The following is a 22,720-nucleotide window of genomic DNA, read 5'->3' on the forward strand; positions in this document are numbered from 1 at the left end:
CTCTGTACCAACACCAGGCAGTTTTTTTCACTATTGCTCTGTAGTAGAGCTTGAGGTCAGGGATGCTGACTCCCCCAGCCATTCTTTTATTGTCAATAATTGTTTTCGCTATTCTGGGTTTTTTGCCTTTCCAGATGACTTTGAGAATTGCTCTTCCCATGTCTTTGAAAATTGTGTTGGAATTTTGATGGGGATTACATTGAATCTGTAGATTGCCTTTGGTAGGATGGCCATTTTTACTATATTAATTCTGCCAATCCGTGAGCATGGGAGATCTCTCCATTTTCTGAGATCTTCGATTTCTTTCTTGAGAGACTTGAAGTCTTATACTGATCTTTCACTTGTTTAGAGTTATCTCAAGATATTTTATATTATCTGTGGCTATTGTAAAGGGAGTGTTTTCCCTAATTTTTTTCTCAGCCTGTTGATCACTTGTATAAATGAAGGCTACTGATTTATTTGAGGTAATTTTATATCTGGCCACTTTGCTAAAGTTATCAGCTGGAGAAGTTCTCTGGTAGAATTTTTGGGGTCACTTATGGATACTATCATGCTATCTGCAAATAGTGATACCTTTATTTTTTCTTTGCCAGTTTTAGAAATTAATCCTTATCAGACACGTGAGGTGTGCACATTTCCCTCTGCAGTGCATTTGCTTTGCGGGAACATTTTAGTTTGAAGAGGTCCTACTTGCTGCTTTTTCGTTTGTTGTCTGTGGTTTTAGAGTCTTGTCTACAATATTGTTGCCTAAACCAGTTTCACAGAGCTTTCTCCCAGTGTCATTGAAATAGTTTGTAGTCTCCAGACTATACTGAAATCTTTTGTCCATTTTGAGTTTGTTTTTTGTTTTCAACTTGGTGTAAGACAGGGGTCTATTTTCATTTTTTCATCTGTGGATATCTAGTGTTCCTAATACTATATCTCTTAGACTGATTGTCCTTTTTCTATCTGATGTTCTTGAAAAAACCATAGATACTTAGGTTCATTTTGGAGCTTTCCATTTCTCTGATCATTGTATCTGTTTTTATGCTAAAGCTGCATTATTTTGATTACAGCAGCTGTGTAATGCACAGCTTTGAAATCAGGGGGTGTGAGACTTCCAGGTTGGTGAATTTCGCTCAAGATTGCTTTTAGAGATTCAGATCTTTTCTGGTTCTATATAGCTTGTAGGTAGGCTGCCTCTCTACTGTGGAAAATGAAATTGGAGTTTTGATAGGAATTGCATTAAATCTGAGCTGGTCACTTTGAGTAAAGAAACTTTTAACAGTTTATTGATATTTGTACTTCTTTAAGTCTTCAGTTTTGTTCATCAGTACTTCACACTTTTTAACATGCAGATCTTCCACCTACTGTCTAAATTCATACTCAAGTATTTTATTTGGTTCTATTACAGATGGGATTGGCTTCTTAATTTCATTTTGGGTTAGTTCGCTAGCATATAAAAATAGTACTGGTTTGGGGATTCTTGGTATGTTTATTTTGTAACCTATAACTATACTGGACTTATCAATCAGTTTTAAGACTTTTAATGGACTCTAGGGTTTTCTAATTATAAGACCATACCATCGACAAGCAGATATTTCACATATTCCTTTCTTGCTTGAATACCTTTTGTCCAGGATGCCAGTGGTAACCCAGGCTGGCCTGGAATTTGTAATCCTCCTGCCTTAGCCTAGTTTTTTCCTCTTAGAGGAAAATTTGCCAACCTTCCACTCTTTAGTCTGATGTCATTTGTGGACTTGTCATGTATGGCCTGTGTTATGCTGATGTATATTCTTATACTTTTTGAAAGCTTTACCATGAACAGGTGTTGAATCTTGTCAAATAGTTTGTCTCTATCAATTAAGATAATCATGCAGGATTTCTATTGCTGTTCTTTCTTCTGTTACGGCAACGGGTCATGTTTCTGACTGCTGTGTGATGGGCCACCTCCTATCCTTAGAACAGACTTCATTTGATCATACTTCTTAAATGTGCTGTGGAATTAAATTTGCTAGTATTTTATAGAAGTTCTTCTACCTTTGTTCATAGGGAATATTGCTGTATACATTTCTTATAATGGTTTTAGTGACTTTGCTATTAAGATATTGGTGACCTCATTGAATATTTAGAAAAATACCTGCTATGGCACTCAAAAGTAAAGCATATTCCAGGCCATACTGTGCTATGTAAACAGTTCCCTGTCTCAAAACAAATAAAATATTTGGAAAGTCGGTATTCTCTTTTTAAATATTTGGTAGAACCTAGCAGTGGCAGTTTGATAGCAGGCCTTTTACTACTAATTCAATGTCCTTACTTGGTATTGTTCTGTTTAGATTATCTGTATTTATTTATTTAGTCTTGATGAGTTAATTTTTTTTAATCATCCATATCCTGTAGATTACCCAATTTGTTTATAGTAGTCTCGTGGTTGGTTGTTTTGTTTTGTATTTCCATGCTATTAGTATTAATGGTGTCAGATAATTATTATTAGTCTTCTGGTTGTTGTTGGTGGTGGTGGTAGTAGTAGTGGTAGTCATGGTAATCGTGGTGGTAGAGGTAGTGGTAGTAGTGGTAGTAGTGATAGTAGTGGTGGTAGTGGTAGTACTAGTGGTAGTAGTGGTGGTAGTGGTAATAGTGATAGTAGTGGTGGTAGTGGCAATAGTGATAGTAGTGGTGGTAGTGGTAGTACTAGTGATAGTGGTGGTAGTGGTAGTACTAGTGGTAGTAGTGGTGGTAGTGGTAGTAGTGGTGGTAGTGGTAGTAGTGGTGGTAGTGGTAGTACTAGTGGTAGTAGTGGTGGTAGTGGTAGTAGTGGTGGTAGTGGTAGTAGTGGTGGTAGTGGTGGTAGTGGTAGTACTAGTGGTAGTGGTGGTAGTGGTAGTACTAGTGGTAGTGGTAGTGGTGGTAGTGGTAGTACTAGTGGTAGTGGTAGTGGTGGTAGTGGTAGTACTAGTGGTAGTGGTAGTGGTGGTAGTGGTAGTACTGGTGGTAGTGGTAGTGGTAGTACTAGTGGTAGTGGTAGTGGTGGTAGTGGTAGTACTAGTGGTAGTGGTAGTGGTAGTACTAGTGGTAGTGGTAGTGGTGGTAGTGGTAGTACTAGTGGTAGTAGTATACTACCACAGCTTCCATGTAGAGTCAGAGGACAGCTCCTAACTTCCACATTTACTTGGCTCCATGAGATCTAACTTAGGTCTTCAGGTTTGTGTGTCAAGCTCCTTTATTCACTGAGAAGTCTCACTGGGCAGGTCTACGTTTCCTCTTCCTTCCTGAATTTATTTGAATTTTCTTTTATTTCTTCATAAGTCAAAAACTCAAACTTTAATATCTATGATCTTTTAAATAATTTTTGAAACCTATATTTTGTTATATGTCTTAGTTGTTTTCCTTCTTTTTAGTTTATGTTGGATCTTACTCTATATTTCTTGAGCTACAATGTGAGTTTGTCTGTTTGAGAGCTTTTCTCTCTGTTGGTGTGGTTTACTGCTGTGAACCTTCCTCTCGGGACTGCTTTGGCTAACTCTGGTCATTTTGCCCTACTGTGTTCCCATGTTTGCTTTAAGGTATTTTGACTTCTTCTTTTACCCATTGTTTCAAGAGTACTTTGTTTAATTTGTACGCATCTGTGAGTTTCCCAAGACTTCTGAAACTCATATCAATTAAATACCATTGTGTGCAAAAGAAAACTACTTGTTTTATACCTAACATATGCTTTATTCAGAAGAATGTTTCATATGCATTTGAGAACATTTATTCTGTCGCTTTTGAACAAAGGACACTATAAATATGTCAGGTCAGTTTGGACGAAGTCCATGTTTTGCTTTTAAGGTGTGTGTGTGTGTGTGTGTGTGTGTGTGTGTGTGTACACAACGTATGTGTGGGTTCCCACAGAATCCAGAAGACTGTGTTAGATTCCTTGTAGCTGGAGTTCCAGGCTGTTGTGAGTCACCCAGTGTGGGTGTAAGAACTGTACTCGGGTCCTATAAAGGATCAGCAAGTGCTTTTAACAGCACAGTCCTCTTTCCAGTCTTCCACTTTTCTTCTTTTGTTAATTGATTTTTCTGTCTAGAACTTTCCAGTATTGAATGAAGGGTATAAAGTTTCCAGAAATTATTGTATTGTGACTGTCTTTGCCTCTGATCTTTGACACTCTGTGTACCTCATTGATTTAACTTTTATAATTAATAATAATAATTACTTATTGGGTTTCATTGAGACTTGGCTGTGGAGCCCAGACTAGCCTTGAGTTCACATTGTAGGTACATGCCTGATTTATAATGTTGTAACCTCTTGAGCATGGACATCATTTTACGTTGAACTCTTGAGTCTTGGCTGCGAGAAGTAGAGGTGCCGCTTTGCTGAGGTCTCCTTTGCTTAGATCCCTTTTTCCATACTTTTATTCAGTGTCCAACGGTGGTGTGTAAACACCACATTTAATGGCCGTACCCACTGTCTGAATCCGCTGTTGATGACTTGAGCAAGCCTTTTCCTAATACCGGATTGTTAGGTTATTTTCAGTGTTTTACTATTATAAATAATGATACAAAGTATGTCTAAAATGCCTCCATTATTTCCTCAAGCTGGGTTTCCAGACTTTGAACTATTTACATAAAAGGACATAAACATTTTACAGCCCTGACCCAGTCCCACATGGCATGTTTATGCTGAGCAGCCATTACAGTACAGTAGCAATATCTCCTTTACTGTGGAAATGGTGAAACCTGAATGTCTCTTCCTCAGCTCCTCGACCCCTCCCCATGGCACTCTAGGCAGCAGCTTTGTCTGTGTTCTACTGTAAAATCAGTGGTAACACTTTATGCATATTTTTCCTCTTTGGAAATTCATTTTAGTTTCCTACATCATTGCTAATATATTAATCAGGAATTTAACTGCCATCTCTCTTCGTTCTTTTACTTAAACATTTCCCATCCTGAGTTACCTCTCTTTAGACCTCTTATGATGGGGTTTTGCTATGTAAGCAAATTATAAAATCTTTACTATTCTTCTTTACAAGCAACCAAAAGCATTCATTTATTCTGCAACAGGTATATCATGTCCAAGGTGATATTATAAGATTGTTTTACTTTAAGAGGGGTTAGGTGAAAAATTAAATGTAAATGATTCACGGGCTTCACACATTAGGAAGAGAAGCCTGTTTCTGGATAGTAGATCTGAAGAGGGTGTCGAGATGAGCATTACCTGTGTAGCTCTCTGTGCAGGTGTGCAGTCAGTCCTCTGTCATTCATACAGCATCATACTTCATGCTTCATGGAGATGGAGTTCACCCATGACATCTCTCCTAAGTAATTTACATTAGAGAATTTAAAATCATGGAATGACTGGCAGCCAAAGAGCTAAGAACTACCAAATATGTCCATAAGCTGTTGTTTTTTGAGGCAGGGAAGATTTAGGGGTAAGGATGAAAGTGGAAACTAAAGCTTCCAAATGCTTAGATGTTGGAGTACTGGAGAGGCTGAGGCAGGGCGATCATAATTTAAGGTCAGTGTAAACTACGTAGTGAGTTCACACCAAACCTGGATAATATCATGAGACAATTCAAATAAATCCCAGATAATATGGTTACATATTTAGTTTTTCATTATTAAGCATTCTAAATCAAAGATAGACTCATTCAGGCATGTATGTAATTCTAGCATTGTGTGGACGGCCAAGTCCTATCGCGTGAGCCTAACCCTGGGGAGTACTGTTTAGAGCCAAAATATAAACTGATTCTTAATGTTTTCAGAGTTTGTAAGCAAGAAGCAGTATTATCTCAGGATAATACTCCTTTATCCTTTCACTGTGTTCCCGATTCCCTTGTAGGTATTGAGAGTGCTCAAGCATTCACCCTGCAGATGAATGCTTATGGTTAATAGAGCTTAGATTCCAGGTAGGGGTGATGGAAGCAGGAGAGGGATGCAAGCAGTAAACACACCTCATAACAAGGTGAACCATGGCCAAAAACAGTGCAGGCAGAAAGACTAGGAATTTCAAATTCAAACTTCAAATCCTCACTGAGAAGGTGATTCTGAGTATAGATTTAGAGAACTGTAAAGATTAAAATTAGGTATAGATGCTCATCATAGCTAATATTTGTTCAACATTTCCTATATGTAAGGTATATGTAAGCACTCTGTTAATTCTTAATGAAATTATATAAAGGACGTGTGAATGTTACTCCCTTTTTAGTAAGGTGCCCAATTTTAGTCTAAAGATTTACACACCAAGACAGTGATTTCTAATTCAGAGCAGAATCATTTCATCAGCTGTAGACTTTTCCAAGACAACCAGTTTTGATATTTTAAGAACATATCTTAGATAAGACTACTGACATATTACTTGGCAGAAATCCATCCACAAGGAGCTTGCATTCATAAATCCAATGGAATGGGTTTTCTCTTACTGTATGGCTAAGAATAATAGATGGATCCTCAAAGGGGATGGAAATTGAAGACTGTTGGTTGTCACAAAGATTTTAACTATTCATTTTTAAATTTATTTGCATTATTTGTAAAATTAATGAAGACATTTATGTTTACTCAAATCTGATCTGTCACAATTATAAACTAAAACTTTAAATGAAAGTCTGTTGTGATGTATTTCTAAAACAGCTCCATTTAAATATTGAAAAAGCTCAGAAAAACTCTTAGAAGGGTACTCATTACAAAGAGACTTAAAAAAATAAAAATTAAAAAAAAAGAATAAGAAACCTTCATATTCTGACATGAATTACTAAAGCTCATAGTGGTGTATGTGTGTGTTTAAGATAATAAGGCAGAATCTGTCTTTTGAAACATGGTTCCACTCTGTAGCCAGGGGAGCCTTGAACTCAGTCCTCCTGTCTCAGCCAGCTGGATATTTGTTACAGGAATATACCACCACACCTGGCTTCAGTAACATTTAATATGCAGGATATTCTGAATTAGTTTCTTTTCCATTGTTCACTTGAAAGTTGCTTCAGCTCTCTATTAAATATTATCAGGTTCTCAGTGTTAAAGAGGGAGCTTTTGATTAAAGAAGTGGTCTTCTCATATGCAGACGCCCACAGTGAAACAGTGGGCGGAGCTTAGGGACTCTTGGGGAGAATAGGGAGGACTGCAGGCCCTAGAAGGGATAGGAACTCTATGGAAAACCAATGGAGTCAACTAACCTGGACCCTTGGGACTGTCAGAGACTGAACCACCAACCAAAGAACATATACAAATTGGACCTAGACCTCTCCATACATATGTAGCAGATGTGCAGCTTGGTCTTCATGTGGGTCCTGGACAACTGGAACAGGGGCTATCCCAAAAACTGTTGCCTATACATGGGACATGTTCTTCTAGCTGGGCTGCCTTGTCTGGCCTGAGTGGGAGAGGAAGCACCTAATCTTGCAGAAATTGAAGTGCCAGGGTGGAGGGATACCCAGGGGGGCCCTCACCCATTCAGAGAGAAGGGGGAGAGGCACAGGCTTGTGACGGTAACCAGGAGGGGGCAGTGAACAAGATATAAAGTGAATAAATAAATTTAAAAGACGTGGTCAATAAAACACTGTTGGTTTAGTCATCAAATCTCTTTCTTTTTTCAGGTACTCCAATTATGAATTTATTAGTGATAACTCTATTTCTTGGTCAGCTGGATTACACAATCGGTACACAGAAAATTCACTTCGGGGCGTGATCCTGGATATACACTTTCTCTCTCAGGCTGACTTCCTAGTGTGTACTTTTTCATCCCAGGTAAGTAGTAGCATGCTTTAATGGCTGGTAGTCACTGTTGAATAAAGGAGGAAAATTACTTGTGTGTCTGTGTTTTTAGTGTTAATATGACTCCCTTTATGCTTAGTAGTGATATATTTTGTGAAATAGTGAAGAGATCCCATAGAGAAGTTTGAGTACATTGAATATTAGTTATTTGCAGCAATGACTAAATGTATCTCCACTGTTGCCAGTTGGTGACGTTCTTTAAAGTACATGGCTGTTAATAGCATCTAACAGAAACAGCCGGTAATTGAGTTTCCTTTCTACATTTCCAATTCTGCAAACGGCTAATATGTAAGCAGATCCATCCATTTCAGCTCATCGCTGATACTGTGAGACTTAAGTTCCCAGCCGTCCTGCCTCACTTGCTGGCTTTATAGTAAAGGCAGTAAGTGCAAGTCTTTTACAAGTCCTTCTACATTTTTGTGAAGTAAAAAGGTGTATACTAAGTTTAAATAATTCAAGTTTAAAAATGGAAATACTACTCAAGGAGCTATTGTTTTGAGTTTGACTGTTGCATATGGGCTACGGGTTTGGTGTGTGTGTGCTTATTTGGTACCTAGTCAGTCTTCCTGCCCTGTAAAGTATGGTGCTGCAGTATCTATTGGGAACTCTATTGTTTCCCCACTTGTCCTCTCATCACTGGCTAGCTTATCTAGCCAGCCATTGAGAGACTGTGCTCAAAGTAATTTTGTGTGCTAAGAGGACTTAAAGGAGTTTGAAGATAAGGATTTGGCTCTTTTCAGAATCAAAATACAACTAGAGGACAATTACCAAAAATTACAAATAGGTGTAAAGTAAGTGTGTTTAAATGCTGAGAGCATTACATAGAAAAGAAAACAGTTTGCATGGGAGTACATTTCAGAAAGAATAAAGAAATGGACCTTATTTTTTACAGTATGGCCATCTCTTACCACAATAAGATTTTCAGAAGGTGTTTATCCATACAAAGACTGTAGTTTTCCTCATCGTGAAATAAGAATATGACTTACTATATAAAAACAGCTACACAAAACAGGAGTCACAAAGAAGGTATTCTACTCTCCACATAAAATCTCCTTAGCTTTCAAATTGCCATGAAGGCATCTAATGGTGATATTTCACTTAAAGAGGGTCCCGTCTTCAAAAAGTAGTTTCCTTTCTCATTGCAGGAGGTCAGATGTGTATCTACTTGATCCCACTCCTATATTTGAGAACCTAGGCTACCTGATAATACAGACTAAGCAGGTTATACTAGGAACACACACACACACACACACACACACACACACGCATGTGATAAAAATAAAAAAGAGGCTGTAAGTTTGAAATAGAGCAAGGAGAAGGGCATGTGGGAGAACTAGGAAGACGAAAGGGAATAAAGAAATGATGTAATTATATTATAATCTCAAAATTTAAGGGAAAGAAATTTAGAAGAATAATTTTCAGACCAGTAAGACAGCTCATTAGGTAAATGTACCTGCCACCAAACCTGATTACTTGAGTCCAAAGTTCAGCCTGGAAACATGCATGCATGCATCATTCGTATATAATACAATTATTTTTTTAAAAGTCACTTTTCCTGTGTCACTGCCTGCCCTGTTGACCTAGATTTTAAACCTGTATAAAGTCTGCTCCTCTAGTCAGGGTTTAAATCTAGGCACTGCTGGCAGATAATATTTTGTTGTAAGAAAGTGTACTATGTCTTTAGGTATTAGCAACATTCTTAGTCAGGAGTACCCTCAACACAAGTTGTAAAAACCAAAACCGTCCCTGGGCATTCCCAAACGCCCCTAGCAAAACTGCCTCAGTTGAGAAGCATTGTTTTATAAGTTCTAAAATTAAATAAAAATACAGGTGTCTCTTTTATAGGGATGTGTCCAGTGTGTTTGTTTTCTTCTAGCTCTTCTTAAGAATCCTTTTATGCTACTCTGGGATGGGAAATAACCATTTTTTCTTTTTCATTTTAAATATGTGTTTCATAATCTTTGAACAGCCAAGATTTTCTAAAGAAGGCCTGGTCCAGAGGACAAATGATCCTAGATTCAAGGTTCTGGATGGCAGAGATGGGGTAGTTAGCCATCTCTTGAATAATCAATCTCCTGTGTTGAGAGGGAGGGCAGCCAGCTATAGCATAGGCTGTGATTCCCTACCAGATAAATATACATCCCGCTACTTTCTCAGCTTGTGTGAGTAATGCTAGTTTATTTGTACAAGTGTTGGGCTTTTGAGATAAACAAAAATAAGGGTCTAAGATGGCTTAGCAGTTAAGAGCATTTGCTGCGTTTGCAGAGGACCCAAAGTTTGTTCCCAGCATTCATGTGGTGGTCCATAACCTTTTGTGGCTCTAGCTCCAGGGAACCAACACCCTCTCCTGACAGACACCAGGCACCCACATGGTGCACATACATACATGCAAACAAAACAGTCATAAGCCTCAAATAAAATAATAAATATTTCTAATTTTAAAATTACTATATTTTCCAATGAGAAATTTATACTCTTTAAAATAAAAAGAATTGGTCTTGTAACTCTAGTTTTGACCTAGAAATCAGTACCACCATCACTTCATGATAATAGAATCTTGCCGAGGGTAGATGGGGTAGTTAGGAGGGTAGATGGAAAATAGCACAGTGCTTTGCTTTTGTTTTGTGCGTAATTATCAATCAGTGAAGTGAATTCAGACCTTGGATCCAGAGAAGCAAAGAGTTGAGTTGTGAGGGACTTTTTTTTTTAATCTCCAAATCATTCCTAAAAACTTTTGATAAAATTCACCCAAAGTAAATGTGTCTGTTTGCTTTCAAGACAAGGTTTCTCTGTGTAGCCCTGGTTGTCCTGAAACTCTTTGTAGACCAGGCTGGCCTTCGATTTAGAGGTCTGCCTGCTTCTGCCTCTCAAGTGCTGAGATTAAAGATACGTGCCACTATCTCCTGTCTCACACAAAGTGAGTTTTGGCCATTTATACCAAAGAAAATCTCAAACAATGTTTCATAACCCAATGTAGACTTAAATAACTTATTTTATATTAGAGTTCAGAATAGAAGTTTTTATAAAGGTAACTTTTTTTTTTCCTGATGTAACTGTTGTCTCTGAGGCTTACTGACTCTTGTGTGCTAACCTAGGCCTAGTCCTGGAAGCTTCTAGCCTCTATACAATATTTCCTAGGCCTAGAATGTTTTCAGGCTCTGAGACTTGTTGCCGAATAAGCTCATCTCTTCCTAGTTCTTTCTGAGCTCTGGCTGGCTGATTCAACTCATTTCAGACTCAAACGTCTCTCCAAGCTGATTGATTCAGTCTTCTCTATCAGCCTCTCCTGAATTTCTCTTCTTGGCCTCATACTAACTTTAGCAATATATTCAAATCTTCTAGCTCCTACTCATTCTCTGGCTTGTTCTGTCTTACCCTGCATCTAGCTTGTTCTCTCACTGCAATTGTCTCTATAGCTGTCCTGGTAAAACTGCCTCCTCTCCTCTCCTCTCCTCTCCTCTCCCTCTCCCTCTCCCTCTCCCTCTCCCTCTCCCTCTCCCTCTCCCTCTCCCTCTCCCTCTCCCTCTCCCTCTCTCCTTCCCTCCCCCCCCTCTGTTCTTGTGAGAGTTGAGCATATCCAATTTTGTCAAACCTTTCTGATTTGTCACCTTGTCTGCCATTCAATTAGACATCACTTTCAAACCTGTTGCCTAGTGCAGAGTTTTTGTGAGAACTGAATACTTGCTTCCTGTGGAACAACAGTAGTACTCAGCAATAGTAATGTATTAAACACATTAGCTGCAAATAGTTATCTGAACATCATTGCCTATTCTAGAGAATTTTCAGTGTTGGTTTTAACAGCTATTTTTCACATGGCTACATTTCAAACTATATAACCTCAAATTTTAAAAGGAACATGAAGCATGTGATTCAAGACATCCATTACCTCTGCTTGTGGTCCTGAGACGTGCTTAGGGCCCACACAGTCACTGTGGGGACAGGCACAACAGTTCTTCACTATGAAAAATTGTTGGAAACGAGTATATTAATACCAGTGAGCCCTATGGATTCCATTTTATTTAGCTTATTGAAAGAGAATATTGCCTTATAACGCGATTGTCTAAGTTAAATTTTCTGTTGCTGTGATTAAACACCATGGCCAAAAACAACTTGGGGAAGAAAAGATTTTTGCCACTTCCAAGTCACATGCCATCCCTGAGAGAATTCATGACAGGAACCTGGAAGCAGAAACTGAAGCAGAGGCCATGGAGACATTCTGTCACTTCTGTGCACCTTGTGGCTTTGTTCCCTTGCTTTCCTATGCCATTCAGGACCACTTGGCTAGGGGTAGCAATACCCATGGTGGGCTGGATAACGCCCTGCAGACTTGCCTACAGGACAGTCTTAAGGGCAGTTAATCTCAGTTAAGATTTCTTCTTCCAGATATCTAGGTTTATATCAAGAAGACAAAAACCAACCAGGCTGATGACATTTCAGACATAAGTTCTTCTTTTAGAAGAATGGGTGCTCAGGAGTGTTCCTGAGGTTAATGCAAGTAAATTCTAGGCATGTTGACTCATGAGTGTCATGGCAACCTTTTGGGTTGTTTTTGTTCTGGTTTGAAGTGCTAGGGGTTGAACCAGGACCTCATGATGGTAAGCAAGCACTCTACCCCTAAGCTATTTTATCAGCGTAGACATGGCATCTTAATGCATATTCTTCATAAAGTTTTAGATACATTTCCTACCCCTTTGAAACATCAGCTTCTGGTGTTCTAGATTTTATATTGGATTTTAAAAAAAGATTGGGGATTATCTCTCTTTTATTTTTTTACAAACCAGAAACACACCTCTGCTCCCTACTTCTGTTACCACGTGTACTTACTTTTCCACATGCTTTCTTCAGAACTGTTTCACAAAGCCAACTTTGCCCTACATTTTTCAGATAGCAAGAACAGTATTCGATAGTTTTTATGAAAGAGTCAATATTAGCATTTTCCAAAGATTATCAAGTGAGTTAGCAAAGCCGTCAATCACATTCTAAAAGTTCCACCAAACAAAAACCCTATTGTTAGTAGAGAACACTATTCACAAACCATCTACCTGATCACTTACATTCTTATTTGCTAATAATAATTAGCAAATTACTTATGGAAGCAAATAAATTATAATTGAAGAAATGAGAGCAGCTCATTGGTAGATAAATGAAGTATCAAAAAGATTTTCTGAAAAACCTATTTATCAAGTTGTAGAATCAGTTTTCACTACTCTGCCTCACCAAAGCAGCTGTAGATGCAGACGTTAGGGCTGGAGAGGTGGCTCAGCAGCTAGGAGCCCTTGCTGTTCCTCCAGGGGACTCAAGTTTCGCTTGATGACTCACAAACAGCTGTAACTCTAGTGCCTTCCTCTGGCTCCCATGGCACCAAGCACACAGGTGGTGTACAGACATACATGTGGGCAAACACCCAAACACATAAAATATAATGCTCGTTTGTAAGAAATCTTTTATGATTTTGAAAATAAACTTAGTGAATCTTAAAAATAAAAACCACCTAATGCTGTTGAAGTTTACTTTGTTTAATGAGCAGCATTGCTCAGTAATTTGAGTAGTTTTTCCCCTGTGGTACCTCCCTTTGTAACATTTATTAAAAACATCTCAAGACATTCTTTAATTTCAAATCTACACAAAATATAACTGGTTACATTATGCACTTCCAATCAGATTTTGGAAATCTCAGAGGACAAAATTAAAAATAACATTAACTTTTGGGGTGGTAATTTCCATTGAGATGTAGTTTGTGAAACAGTAGTAAATGCCTTCTGAGAGTAGCAAAGAGAACAACACAGAATAAAAGATGTGACCACTGTCCCTCCCTCCCAGCGTAGAGGATGAGAAGTCTGTCTTGAGTCAGCCTGGGTGCCACTCACCTTTGGTGCTGGTCGCTGCACCGCGCAACTTGTATCACATTCATTTGGACGTTCATACAGTGCAGCCATCACTGTTTTTATTTTCTCATGGTATAGCAAAACTAAGTAATCTAAAGGAAAGGTGCACAGATCTCCCAGCATCACCCACTAAATTGAGAACAGCTTTCAAATCCTCATACCAGGAGTGCCTCTAACTAACTCTTTAATTTGACAAAAACAAGGTCCCATCTGCTGTGAGAAAGGTCGGAAGCCCATCTACTTCAGTGCAATATGTCTAAGGGTTATATTCTGACTAATGGATGCTTACCTTTTAAATACTTTTTTAAAACTGGCTTACTTGTGTCATATCTTTTAGCAGGAATTTTTTGCTGTTAGTCATCACTGTCAGCTTAATAATATGCTAGAAAGTGATGAAGTATTGTCACAGAATGAAATGAAACATACTCTATACAGCCATGATGTGTATGCTTCAGTCCTGCCCAAGCACCGACTCTGAGGTGAACATTGCCATCAGCTGCAAGCCTTCATTGCCTACCACATGATTTGAATTTGTAACGTCCAGAGGAGGCCTGATGTCATGAATGCAAACATCAACACTATAATGATCCTCCCAGCCCTTAGTGTAATTGCTCCAGGATGGAGATAAACAACCATTATTTATTCAAAATGTTGTGTATAGACCGTAACTTTTAAATGTCACCCATGGGCTTGAACATCCATTACTGGAGCACCACTTATTCAGCAGATAATTACTGGACACCTACTCTGTGGCATCTGTAGTTCCAGTTGCTTATCCAAAAGCAGTTTTATATGTGCTCTGAAGCACTACTCTAGAACCAGAAAGAATGCTAATTGTGGCTGTAGTGTTTCTGTCTGATTTTATGTTTTTAAAATAAAGTTAGGGTTGGGAATTTAGCTCAGCGGTAGAGCGCTTGCCTAACGAGCGCAAGACCCTGGGTTCGGTCCCCAGCTCCAAAAAAAAAAAAAAAAAAAAAAAAGGAAAAAAAAAGTTACAAGATCTCCCTATGGTTTAGTTTCCTCGTCTGCAAAATGAGTGAAGACAGTTCTTACAAGTTTGATATGACAGAGAAAGGAGTTAGTAGGTGGGGCTGACTGTGGGACTGCCTGGACCCACTCAGCACTCGTTAAGCTCAGCTGCTCCCATCATGGCCGTTCTTGTAAAGTGCCACACCCACAGTATCCAGGTGAGGATGAACCCAAGTCCACATTTGCCCAGAAATCTCTCTTGTATTGGCCCAATTTGATTTCTGAAACTTATCATTATTTATTCCTTTGGTTAAGAAAATACAAATGTATTCACAAAGGCTAACAAATAATAACTACTTATACTAAAACATAAACTAATTATTAATATTTTCACAAAAAAGAAAGCAAGGCTGAAATTCCAGTGCTGTTCTTATGAGAACAGTGCTTTAGAAGGTGAAGAGGGAGAGCCCTATCGTAGTCGTCCTGTATAGCCCAAGTCTTGTGTTTCTGGCTAACAAATGCTGGAGAGTGGGAACCCTGAAGATAAGACTCATGTTTCCCCAGGGCCACCTTAGCCCTTAGGTTGTGCTTTCTGATGCAACAGAATGAATATAAAGATTTGAAAGACATTTTATGTCAAAAAATATGTATGACAGTTGCAAGTATATGTGGGCTGCCTGGGCTCAACTTTAGTGTACCAGTTACTCATAGAATGGGCAATGCTTTTAGTTCCCTTTGGCATCTGTAAGAAGGGAGATAGACTCTCATGGGGATACTGAGACGATTGTGTAAAGTAATGCCTCACAACAAAAGCTCAGCAAACATGGCTTCTCCGTGTTACTTGGTTTGCTATTAGTGGAGCGTTGTTATTTAACAGTGAGAGGTGTGTCATTAGGCATTTTTGTCATTGTCAGAATGTGACATACAATGAAGTAAGAGTTTTGAGAATGTAATCTTATGAGACCACCATTGTGTATTTGGTCTATAGTTGATGATTCTTGTTTCTTTCCAGAATTCCAAGTTAATTTTGATTCTCTGTAGACTTTTGGCTGAATTTGAAGTTTAAAAAGTTCTAAATTGTTGTTATTCTCATGTTACTGTAATTTTTGTTTCTGCCATTGATCCTAAAAGTCCCAAGAGTAACTTAGTTTGTTGACAGCATTAACTTGGAAACAAGCTGAGATGGTAGCACATGCCTAATTCCAGCATTAAAAATAGAAATAGGGCCAGGAGGTGATGGCCCTTTAATCCCAGCACTCGGGAGGCAAAAGCAGGTGGGTCTCTGGGAGTTTGAGGTCAGCCTGGTCTACAGAAGGGGTTGTAGGACAGCCAGGGCTACACAGAGAAACTCTGTCTCAGAAAAGAAAAAAGAAAAGAAAACAGAGAGAGAGAGAGAGAGAGAGAGAGAGAGAGAGAGAGAGAGAAGAGAAAGAGAAAGAAAAGAAGGAAGAAAGGGAAAGAGGGAGGGAGGGAGGGGAGGGAGGGAGGGAGGGAGGGAGGGAGGGAGGGCGGAGATGAGTCCAAGGTCATCCTTAGCTCTATAAAGAGTTTGAGGCCAGCCTGAGCTACATGAACCCTTATCTCAAAAATAAAAATCATTTTCTTGATTTTTTTTTTGTCAGTTGTTGAAATAATGACTTTGTTTTTTAATTCCTGGGGGAAAGGGTCATCTAACTTTAGTTTCATCTAACATTTGTGAACTGTTCAAGTTCCTAAAGTTCATATTCTCCAGGAAGTTGAGGTAAAGGTTAACCTGGTCATTTTATTTGGTCATAAATGTTAGAAGCTTAGCATCTCAGAATAAGCTCAGAGTAGAGGGCTTGCCTTTGCACAAGGCCCCAGATTCAGTGCCCAGCATCACTGAGAGAGAAAAAGAGCATCTTCATTCAGTTTTTGATCTCCACAGATGTCTCAGTTTAGAAACATCTGCTGGGCCATTCTAAAGTACCATTAGCAGATTAACAGCTATTAATAGTAGTTTCATTTTTAAGTAGATGCAAAATGTTGGCATAAGGACAATGAAAATTCATTAAATGAGATAACCAAACTAGAGCTGTAGAGAAATTTGACCTGAATTGAGTTCTCAGTCAGAATATAGAAAAGGAAAGTATTCTAGGCAAAATGATCACTCTCTTCTGTTATCACCCAACTTAGGAAGGGATCTGAAACCTATTTTACTTCCCAGTGAATCTATTAGTTGCCAGAGCATTACCCTTTTGTAGCTTTAGCTTTATCACCAAGCATACTAAATTCAGTAAGTGAAGTTCAGGGTATGGGATTTTACCTGCTAGAGAGGGCTTTCTTTAACAGAAGAATCTGTTAAGTCATCTTAAAACAACATTAATTGGGTAGATACATCTTCCTTAAAGACCTGCCGAGCTTGTATCAGTACAAGCATGCTTATGTATGTAGCACACTTTAGAACTCCTTAGGAATAGCTGATACATTTAAACCCACTTGCTCACTGATCATCAGTAAATATATAAATCTCTATTAAGAAGAGGTCTAAGAAAACACTATGGTTAAAAGTGGATAAAGGGAGCTGGAAAGATGCCTCAGCTGTTGAGCATTTCCTGTGCTTAGAGAGAACCAGAGTTCACTCCCATGCGTAGTGGTTCACAAACCTCCTATGACTCCAACTCCAGAGATTCTGACAGCATTCTGGTCTCCATAATCATTAAGCATCTGCATACGCATGCACATGCACATAAAGAGACATGTGCACATATGCATAAGTAGAAATAAAACTTAAGTCTTTTTCCCACTAATTTATTCACTTTACATCCTGATCGCTGTCCCCCATACCCCCATCACACAGTCCGCACACATACACACTCTCTCTCCCCTTCTCCTCTGAGAGGTTGGAGCCTCCCCCTGGGTATCCTCCCCACCCTGGCACATCAAGTCTCTGCAGGACTAGATACTTCCTCTCCCACTGAGTCTAGAGAAGAAGCCCCGTTAAGGGAATGAGATTTGGAGACAGCCCCTGCTCCAGTTGTTGAGAGACCTGCATGAGACCACACTGCACATCTGCTACATATGTGCAAGGCCCTAGGTCCAGCCCATGTTTGCTTTTTTGGTTGGTGGTTCAGTCTCTGAGAGGAGCCCCCGAGGGACCACAATGGTTGACTTTGTTGGTCTTCCTATAAGGTTCCTGTTCCTTCATGGTTCCTCAGTCCTTCCCTCAACTCTTTCATAAGACTTGCCAAGGTCCATCCAATGTTTGACTGTGGGTCTCTGTACCTGTTTCAGTCAGCTGCTGGGTGGAGCCTCTCAGAGGACAGTTGTGCTAGGCGCCTGTCTGCAAGCACAGCAGAATGTCATTAATGGTGACAGGGGCTGGTGGTTGGCCATCCCCTCAGTCTCTGCTCCATCTTTGTCCCTGTAGACAGGACACATTTTGGGTCAAAAGTTTTGTGGATGGGTGGGTTAACGTCCTTATCCCTCCACAGGGGAGTCCTGCCTGGCTACAAGAAGTGGCCACTTCGGGTTCCGTATCTCTACTGTTAGGAGTCCCAGCTACCGTCACCCAAAACTTAAGTATTAACTTAACTTAAAAAGAAAAAGAGTGGACGAAGGGGTGAGGATAACATTTGTGTTATTTGAGGTGCTAATCCCAAACCATAAATTCTTCAGATAAGGGCTGGAGAGGTGGCTCAGAGGTTAAGAGCACTGACTGCTCTTCCATAGGTCCTGAGTTCAATTCCCAGCAACCACATGGTGGCTCACAACCATCCTTCTTCCCGTGTGTCTGAAGACAGCTACAGTGTATTCATATAAATAAAATAAATCTTTAAAAAAAAAATTCTTCAGATAAAAACTTTTATCTTACTTAGTTTTACGTCACCAGTTCCCAGCTTGGAAGACCTTGTAGCTCTTCATAATGCTTACTAAAAATTGATTTGTATTCTTAAATTACATTATACTATGTATTCATAACTCAACCCCCCACCTCGTGTGTGTGTGTGTGTGTGTGTGTGTGTGTGTGTGTGTGTGTCCAGAAATGAAAAATAACTATCTTCTCAGCCCTAGAGCCCACCTTTGCTTAAAGATTGCTGGCAGTGGGGGTGTTTATACTGTGTACCAACATACTTGTTTTCTCCCTTTTTTCCAAGGTCTGTCGGGTTGCTTATGAAATCATGCAAACCCTGCATCCTGATGCCTCTGCAAACTTCCACTCTTTAGATGACATCTACTATTTTGGAGGCCAAAATGCCCACAACCAGATTGCCGTTTATCCTCACAAACCTCGAACTGATGAGGAAATTCCAATGGAACCTGGAGATATCATTGGTGTGGCTGGAAACCATTGGGATGGTTATTCTAAAGGTGTCAACAGAAAACTTGGAAAAACAGGCTTATATCCCTCCTACAAAGTCCGAGAGAAGATAGAAACAGTCAAGTATCCCACATATCCTGAAGCTGAAAAATAGAGATAAAGTAGAAGAGATTAACCACAGAACTCAGTTCAGACCATCTCGGCTAAGCAGATGACCCAGACTAACACGTGGTTCGTTGACAGACACGCTCCACACCAAGACCGAGTGGGAACCCTCAGATGCTGCACTGGTGGAATGCCTCGTTATGAAGGGCTGCGGTGCCCTCAAGCCCATGCACAGTACAATAATGTACTCACACATAACATGCAAATGGATTATTTTCTACTTTGCCCCTTTAAATATTATGTCCCCATTAAACAAACACTGCCACGTTGTGTAATTTAAGTGACACAGACATTTTGTGTGAGACTTAAAACATGGTGCCTATATCTGAGAGACCTCTGTGACTTACCGAGAAGATGTGAACAGCTCCCTTCTCTGGGGAAGCTAGTGGTGGTGTGGCCACTGAATTCACTCCAGTCAACAGGTTCAGAACGAGAATGGATGTTTTCCCTTCATATGGTTGTCTGGATTTTTTTTAAAGTAATTTCATCAGTTCAGTTTATCCACCTCATCATTAATAAATGAAGGATACATCAATAAAGTAAAATGAAATATTCACTCTCCATTAGGAAGTTTTGTAAAACAATGCCATGAACAAATTCTTTAGTACTCAATGTTTCTGGACATTCTCTTTGATAACAAAAATAAATTTTAAAAAGGAATTTTGTGAAGTTTCTGGAATTTTGTATCACTGGATTATATAGTTAATAAGCTTTAGAGTAGAAATATGGTAAAAATGGGTTTACAGTTTTTAAGATTTGTTTTCTACTTTTGTCCTACTTTTTTCCAGCTTCTGATAAAGTAATAATATTTTACTAAGAGAAGCAGCGGTCCCCTCTGTAGCAGTGACTGGCTTTCGTTGATGCATATTTTGAAGATCCTAAGAACAAGCTTTGGAGGTGTTCATTCTCTTATTGTTGATTTGTTTTAATCAAATGAAATAGTCGTTCTCTTGCTTCCAGGGAAACTACTGCTTGCTCACATCTGTAAACCTAGCCATAGTAGGTCTGTCTGGTGGTATCTGTCACTTTTTGTGTTGTTTTATCCAGGTACATGTGCTTCCTGTCGTGTCCTGCTTTTGATTTTGAGGACACAAGGATCTGGGGGGTTAGAAGCTGGTTGTGTTCTGAAGTATGTATCTCATATAATACAGAATCTTGTGATCAGAGGGGAAGGGGAACCAGAATGAGATCCAAAATAAGCCTAGAATTCTCTCTCCTAAATTTCCTTCCAGGAATCCATGTTGGAACCACTGCAGAAGAGTCAGGTACCTTCTGTCTAAACTTTGTCTCTCTCCTTCACAGGAAAAGCCCCTGTCTGGATGGAGCCTGCCTTCTAAGGGAACATTTCATTGTACACATTTTTAAAGACAGGGTCTCAGGCAATAGTCTAGCTGGCCTCGAACTCACAGAGATCTACTTGCCTCTGCCTCTGGAGTGCTGCGACTGGAGGTGTGCAGACCACACCCAGCTTGCCTCCTAAATGAAAGATTTGGTCCATGTAGGAGCCAGTAGTGGGCATTGTATTAAGTATCAGGGATCCAGAAAGAGAGGCTTAGTGAACTCTGACCTTTACAATCTCAGGAAGTGAAATCTTCCCACCAAGTAAGTGTCCCTAAATCCTAACTTCCTCTCAAAGTCCACGCTTCTGGAAGAGCGAAACTTTTAACTCTAGGGTTCATGAAATTTTCATTTAGTTTAAGCACAAATAAAAATCAGGTGAAATGAAATCTCCAGCTGAGCAGACTGCATGAGTCATTTGCCAGCCCCCGTCTGACTTGTCATCATAGCATCGGTAGCTGGATCTGATTTGTACCTTTGTAGATGCAAAGGTAAATCAGTGTCTTTTCATCTGAAACTGACCCAGTTCCAGAGGGCAAGAGAGAAAAAGAATAAAATATGAAGAAAATAAGTATTCTCAAATGGATGCAAAGACATAATCTTGGGTGTTTCTTTTTTAATCTTTGACTTGAAGTTCAGTTTCTTTCTAATTCATCCTCCTGTGTTGGGATTTCCTCTTGGTCCACCAAAAGAATTATTTTTTCTTTACTAAACTAAAGTTATGAAAATTACTTTAGCTCAGGCTGGGGATTTGACTCAGTGTAGAGCATTTCATATGTCGAGTAGTATTAGATGGGGTCCTAAACATTGGAAAGATGTTTTTATTAGCTACTGCTTCGGTGTTTGTTGGTTTTTTTGTTTTTGGTTTTTGTGGGGTTTGTGGGGGTTTTTTGTTGTTTGTTTGTTTGTTTGTTGTTTGTGGGACAGGGTCGCATGGGGTTGCCTAGGTTGGCCCCAAACTCCCAGTCCTACCTTAAGCCTGCCAAGTGCTAGGATTCCAGACACACACCTGTGCCAGGTGCTAGGATTCCAGACACACACCTGTGTCAGGTGCTAGGATTCCAGACACACACCTGTGTCAGGTGCTAGGATTACAGACACACACCTGTGTCAGGTGCTAGGATTACAGACACACACCTGTGTCTGGCTTTGTCGGTGATTCCTGTCGTAGGTTCTGTTACGTTCTGAAGAGGGCCACCTCTGCTGCTGTTAGCAGGAACATAGCTTTTAACTTCATTAAGCTCCACGTAAACTAGTGTGGATAGCAGCTCAATCTTAATTTGATTCTTTTACCTTTACCAGAGCTTGGCCTGCGTTATATTTCAGGGCTTAGTTAAAGACACTAAACAATAACAACAAAAACCTGGGCAGAAACTCTACACAGAATTTGAGGCACCACTACTTTTGTGCAGCTCCCTTTGTTTTGAGATTTTCCTCTCTCTTCTCAAGCTACTGTAGTTGCTGGCTCCACAGTGTCTTCCTCTTGTTTCTCTACCCAGAAAGACTGCAATTTAGACATTCACCTTGTGCTTCTGGCACTTTCCAGGTCTCAGCCTGCCTCCAGAAGTTTCTTTCTGTGCATTTGAATATTGTTTTGTTGAAATCTTACAGTCAATCTGTTCGAATACTTATTCATAAGATACATACCCCACCATACTGACAGGAGAGAGAACTCTGATTAACTAAAATGAGAAAGCATGACAGGAAGAGAGGAAGGAGTCCTGTGACCGCCCCTGCTTAAACCCGTAGGTGTAAGGGGCTAAGCAGTACTGCTGACCATACCCTCTGAAGCTCTCCAGAGGTGATACATCATAAACCATCATGCGCATGATGGTGGTTCCCTTTATGCACAGTGCCCTTGGAAATGCTGGCATTTCTTCACCACCTGGCACTTTTCTGTGAGCCTGGTACTTACTCAGAAACCCTATAGCAGGGTTAGATTAGGAGGCTATGAATCTTTTTCCTTGTTAGATGACACATTTTCAAAGGGTTTACCTGGAACCACATTACTACCCCTGGACTATTAAATGTGGGTAACAGAATTCTATACATCGATGGCAACACAGTTACAAGAGGCTGTGTCCAGGCTTTCCTGATCCTTCACTCAAGTTGACTTGGGTAGTGAAAAAGTTCAGGCCTGTAGTGGAAAGACTACAAACCCAAATCTAGGGTTTTCTTAGGATCCAAACAAATAAGGCCAGTTGCTTCCCTCTCTGAAAGTTGTCCCTTTTCTGTTTAGTCAGGCCTGTTTTCAAGATCACTTTTAAATAAAGATCAAGAACAGCTCCAGTGAGGGAGTAGAGGGTTAAGGAACAAAAAAAGGGGCCCCGAAAAGCCACCTCCTAGAGTCATTGCAT

General features: G+C 39.7%; 1 protein-coding gene across 4 annotated transcripts in view; it reads left to right on the forward strand.

Moving 5' to 3' along the window:
• Window positions 1–19,685, forward strand: part of Fut8 (fucosyltransferase 8) — a 227,431-nt gene extending 207,746 nt beyond the window's left edge. For all 4 annotated transcript variants that reach the window (NM_001002289.2, NM_001412189.1, XM_039112660.2 and 1 more), the window contains 2 exons: window positions 7,550–7,700; window positions 18,697–19,685. In NM_001002289.2, coding sequence (NP_001002289.2) covers window positions 7,550–7,700; window positions 18,697–19,014 — 469 coding nt within the window. In that variant the 3' untranslated portion in view covers window positions 19,015–19,685. The remainder of the gene's footprint in view (window positions 1–7,549; window positions 7,701–18,696) is intronic.
• Window positions 19,686–22,720: the final 3,035 nt, after the last annotated feature.

The sequence above is a fragment of the Rattus norvegicus genome, chromosome 6 (genome assembly GCF_036323735.1).
Source record: "Rattus norvegicus strain BN/NHsdMcwi chromosome 6, GRCr8, whole genome shotgun sequence".
NCBI lineage: Eukaryota > Metazoa > Chordata > Mammalia > Rodentia > Muridae > Rattus > Rattus norvegicus.